Raw genomic sequence first — 4,554 nt, forward strand, 5'->3', positions numbered from 1 at the left:
AGCCAGACGCCGGCCCCCTGCCTCTGCCTCCCGGCGCCGGGCTCAGCCAGCTGCCTGACGGCAGTAATGTCGTCCGCCCCTTGTGCAAACACGCCTCAACAGCTGCTGCCAGAGGGAAATTACTTTTTCAAGGGAAAAATACCTGTTTCTTTTTCGCTTCTTGGAGCTTTTCTTCTTCTTCTTCTTCACAGGCGAGGGGCTGTAGGAGGGAGACCTGAGGAGGCAGAGGGGCATTAGGGACCGCAGGGCTCCCCACAGCCCTCCCCAGCCACCCCAACCCTTACCCCACCACCAGTGGCATCCCCCGGGGTGGAGAGGGGCTGGGGGCTCCCGGGAAAATACCTGTTTCTTTTTCGCTTCTTGGAGCTTTTCTTCTTCTTCTTCTTCACAGGCGAGGGGCTGTAGGAGGGAGACCTGAGGAGGCAGAGGGGCATTAGGGACCGCAGGGCTCCCCACAGCCCTCCCCAGCCACCCCAACCCTTACCCCACCACCAGTGGCATCCCCCGGGGTGGAGAGGGGCTGGGGGCTCCCGGGACCCCCAGGACAGGCTGCGGGGTGAGCCCCAGCTTGGCCTCTGCCACCCTGAGGGGAGGGTGAGAAAATGGCGGCACCTCCCTGGGCCTGTGGCAACCCTCAGCCCCTCGCGCCTCCCCGTGGGGTATCCAGCCTCCATTTTACACTGGCTTTTTTCCCCCCCTCACACAGCCGCGGTCTGCCTGTCCCCTTCTGCCCCGAACGCCTCCATGGCCGCCCTCACCTCCTTCGCTTCTTGCGGCCGGATTTCTTCTTTTTCTTCTTCCCCCGGGCCGGCAGCGGTGCACGCTCCCCATCACACGAGGCGCTGAGGAAGGGGGAAAAAGAAAAAAATAAATTAAAATAATAAAAACAAAAGCGTTGTCTGGATCGGCTCACACGGGGCTGCTCTCCATCATCCATCAGCGTCCCCACCTCAGAGACGTCTGGGGCAGAGAGATCATTTTTCATGGTGGATCCGGGGCGCAGCCGAACACCTAATTACCCTCTAACGAATAATTTGGTCACGGTTTAAATGAAGTGTCTCCTCCGTGGGTTTAATGGAGATATAACGAGACAGCTACTGTACACCGGGGTGACGCCGGCTGATTACTTAAAATGTGTTTGCTGAGGTTAACAACTCCGTAACAGATTTATAGGTTTTGTTGCTCTTTGTAAATATGCTTTAAATAATTAATTGGCATTTAATTTGCATACAATAATTATTGCAACCAGATGCATCTAACTATAATAAAAGACTTGACATATGTTAAATAGCAATTGATTAGAAATATATGTATTTATTGAGATGCTATGGTAATTTAATGAGATACACATCTCTTACACAGATGTTAAACCTTGAGAAAAACCTCCTGTAAATGAATTTCTTTTTTAAACATACAATATTGAATTGCGTTATGTTCCAATGAAAAAGCAAATACCACGTTTAAATTAATTCATAGCACTGGGCTGAAAATATAACAGGATAATCCATGGCTACTCATTAACCAAAGCAAATGCTTGTAAAGATGGGGGGCACCTGGTGGCGGCCTGCAGGTCCCCAAATTGGCCTGCAAATCCCCAAAGTGACCCCCAGATCTGTCTGTGGGTCCCCAAACGGATCCGGGGGTGTGGGGGGGGTTTGCAGGGGGACAGCCAGACCTGGGGACCGGTGACCCTAAGGAAAGGGCAGACACCGTTGGAAGTGGGGTGCTGTGTCTGTGCCTCAGTTTCCCCACTTCTCGCCTCGCCGACAAGAGTCTCTGCTATTGGGGAATGCGTGAAGGCAGCCCCACGTTTGGGAATCACTGTGGGATCTTCACTACAGAAACAGGCCAAAAAAAAAAAAAAAAAAATCAAGCAGTTTCTGCAGAAAGAATAAACATTATGTTTAATAATAGTCCTAACGCAGAGCGAACATCGTGGCGGGTTGACCTGTCAGTGGTGGTGGGACTCGGGGCTCCACCGGCTCCCAACACTTGCTTGCCCATGGCCAGAATTACTACCAAAAAATCACACTACCTAAAGCCAATTGCTTAGTGCTTTTAATACACTTTTTTTTAAATTGCTCTGCAGAACAAAGCTGTACACTGGTGCTTTGGTTGTGAACCGTAACTGTGTGTTCCGAGTGGTTTTGGCACAGTAAATACGAGCTGCAACCGCACCGCGGCTCTGAAGAGCACCCAAATAACTCCTTCCTACTCTTTCTCCACCCAAGGATTTCACCGACCGGCAGAAGTGCTGCTAGGAGATACGGCACACTTCGGGCTTGGTGGGGCTTTTTTCTGCATTAAGGTAGAAGAACTATGTTTGCCACGACAGCTCGTTGCTGCTAAGCTCGGACATCTCCCCAAAGCCACCCTAAAGGTCCGTCCTGGACCAGGGACCTGAACACCCATCTCAGCCCCTCAGTTATCAGGATGCTCAACCCCCGCTCCCACGTGCTTTCCCCAGCACAGATTTGGGGTCCCCAGCAAACAGGCCTGGGTGCGTCCCAGCCCCACCGCGTGCAGGGCCACGGCCAGGCGCTGCCACGGCCACGGGAGAGTGGGGAGAAACCTCTGGCCATGCCGTGTGGCTCCAAGCCATTTCTGCAGAGCCCGTCTCCCTCTCCCAAGATAAAGCCTTTTGTCTTTGATGTGGAAGCTTTCTCCCTGCGCTTATCCCATTTTAATTGTTTCTCTGTGATTGTAACCAAAGTCTAATTAAAAGTACGCTTTAGATTATTGTTCCAGTTAGCCTGAAGTCTGAAGATATAAAGTGTGCTTTCTTGATCTTTCTTTCCAGCATCTTTAACCAAACAGAGAGGGTTTAATCCCAGAGACAGTCGAGCAGGCAGGGCTCAGAGACCCTAGCTACCTCATTTACAAAGTTTGATTCATTTTTCCCCTCTCTAGTTGCGAGGGGCTGATGAACTGATAGCAAAGCTGTGTCCTAGTGAAGCCAATGCTGCTGCTCTGATGTAGGCATGGGGAGAGGGGAATTGCTGAGAGATGCCCAGCCAGGGATACCCCATGGACCCGGCAGCACACGGGGATGCCGGCCGGTTGCCCGTCTTCCAGCCAGGGCTACTTGCAAGGTGGCTATAGGAGCAAGACATGGAGTGGAACTGAACTACAGATGCAAACATGCACGGGGATTTCACGCAATTGCATATATTTGCTGTACACTCATTTAACCCATCCTCAGCTCCCACAGACCCCCAGAGGCCGACCCCCAGCTTCGGGGTGACCCCTCACAGCCCGGGCTCCTACCTGCGTGACCTGCGGCGAGCATGGTCTCGTCTCTCCTTCCCTTTCGCGCAGCTGCTGGCGGTGGAGGCCTCCTTGACCGCGCGGCCACTCAGCTTTTCGGGACGTCTGTCCTCCGCGGCGTACGTCAGGCAGCTGAGGGTCCCGCTGCGGGAGAGAGCGAGCGATAAAGAAGCGTCCACTCAGCTGGGCTCATTGGCTGAAGGTTTTCCCAGGTTCTGGGGAATCCCCTCGCCCTTCCGCAGACGGAACCCGTGCTGCTGTGAAGGAGAGCTGCAGGTTGCTCTCGGACCTCCTGAGCCTGCGGCGCTCAGCCCTGCAGTGGGAAACGCTGCTGGAAGGCTCCGGAAAGCCCCCGCTCCCACGCTGTGCCCCAGCGCGGGCATGCTGTGCTCGGCTTTCAGGCAGAGATGCCGCAAGTATCATGCGGCCGAAGCCGGACAGCCCCACGCTGCAGGCACAGCTCGGGGTCCAGATCCAATGCAAGAGCAATGGGCAGGAGCAGCTAATCAGACCAGCAGCCCCGGACACCTTCCTCTGCGTTGTGGGTTTTAGCTCACCGGCTCTGTAGAGGCAGCACTGGTCTTGCACTCTGCTAGAAAGAAAACCTTTGGCGTTTCAAATGCCATTCCCCAAACCTGCTATGTGCATTGCCAATACCTCACCACGCATCCCCGTCCTTCAGGCAAAGCTTTGGCAGCCGGGGAACAGCCTGCCTCATCGCTCCTACAAATGGGGTGCTGGGCCAGTAAATACACCTGATCCTGATGAAAGCCCAAACTGGAGAACCTGGGGCAGCCCAGCAGAGCTAAGAGGAGCCACCTGGGCCAGGCAGGTGCCTGCAAGAGGCCTGGGGGGACCATGAGAGTAGGTGAGGAGCAGAGCCAGGGCAGGGAAAGCCTGGGGTGAGAGGTCTCCGAGAAACACTGGGGCTTGGGCAAGGCAAGTTCAAATGGAGAAATGAAGCCAAATGGAGAAAACAAACCCAAACAAGCCTGAGCTCAGACACTCAGGAGGAAAGTAAATAGGTTTTCAGGCCCCGCAGACGTTTATTTCAAAGAACAGAAAGATTAATGGAAAGCCATGAAACAAACCCGGCAGGGGTGCCAAGAACGCTATGTTTTTGGTGTCACCCAGAGTATTACTCGAATAAATAAAGCAAGCATCAGCATGTCCAAGCCCCTGGCTGTGGGGTGATACCCATGGTGGGCCGGGCTCAGCTGGCAGAGAAAGCGTCCCCGTTTCTTCCCGTTATCGTTTTGAAGCCGATCTCAGGAACAGGCTGTGGGT

General features: G+C 53.9%; 1 protein-coding gene across 1 annotated transcript in view; it reads right to left on the reverse strand.

Moving 5' to 3' along the window:
• Window positions 1-3,985, reverse strand: part of SRRM4 (serine/arginine repetitive matrix 4) — a 24,230-nt gene extending 20,245 nt beyond the window's left edge. The window contains exons 1-4 of the mRNA XM_010285041.1: window positions 3,930-3,985; window positions 3,268-3,411; window positions 759-842; window positions 343-414 (exon numbers count right to left, since the gene is read on the reverse strand). Coding sequence (XP_010283343.1) covers window positions 343-414; window positions 759-842; window positions 3,268-3,411; window positions 3,930-3,985 — 356 coding nt within the window. The remainder of the gene's footprint in view (window positions 1-342; window positions 415-758; window positions 843-3,267; window positions 3,412-3,929) is intronic.
• Between the last annotated feature and the right edge of the window lie 569 nt (window positions 3,986-4,554).

Source organism: Phaethon lepturus, unplaced genomic scaffold, assembly GCF_000687285.1.
Source record: "Phaethon lepturus isolate BGI_N335 unplaced genomic scaffold, ASM68728v1 scaffold27894, whole genome shotgun sequence".
Classification (NCBI taxonomy): Eukaryota; Metazoa; Chordata; class Aves; order Phaethontiformes; family Phaethontidae; genus Phaethon; species Phaethon lepturus.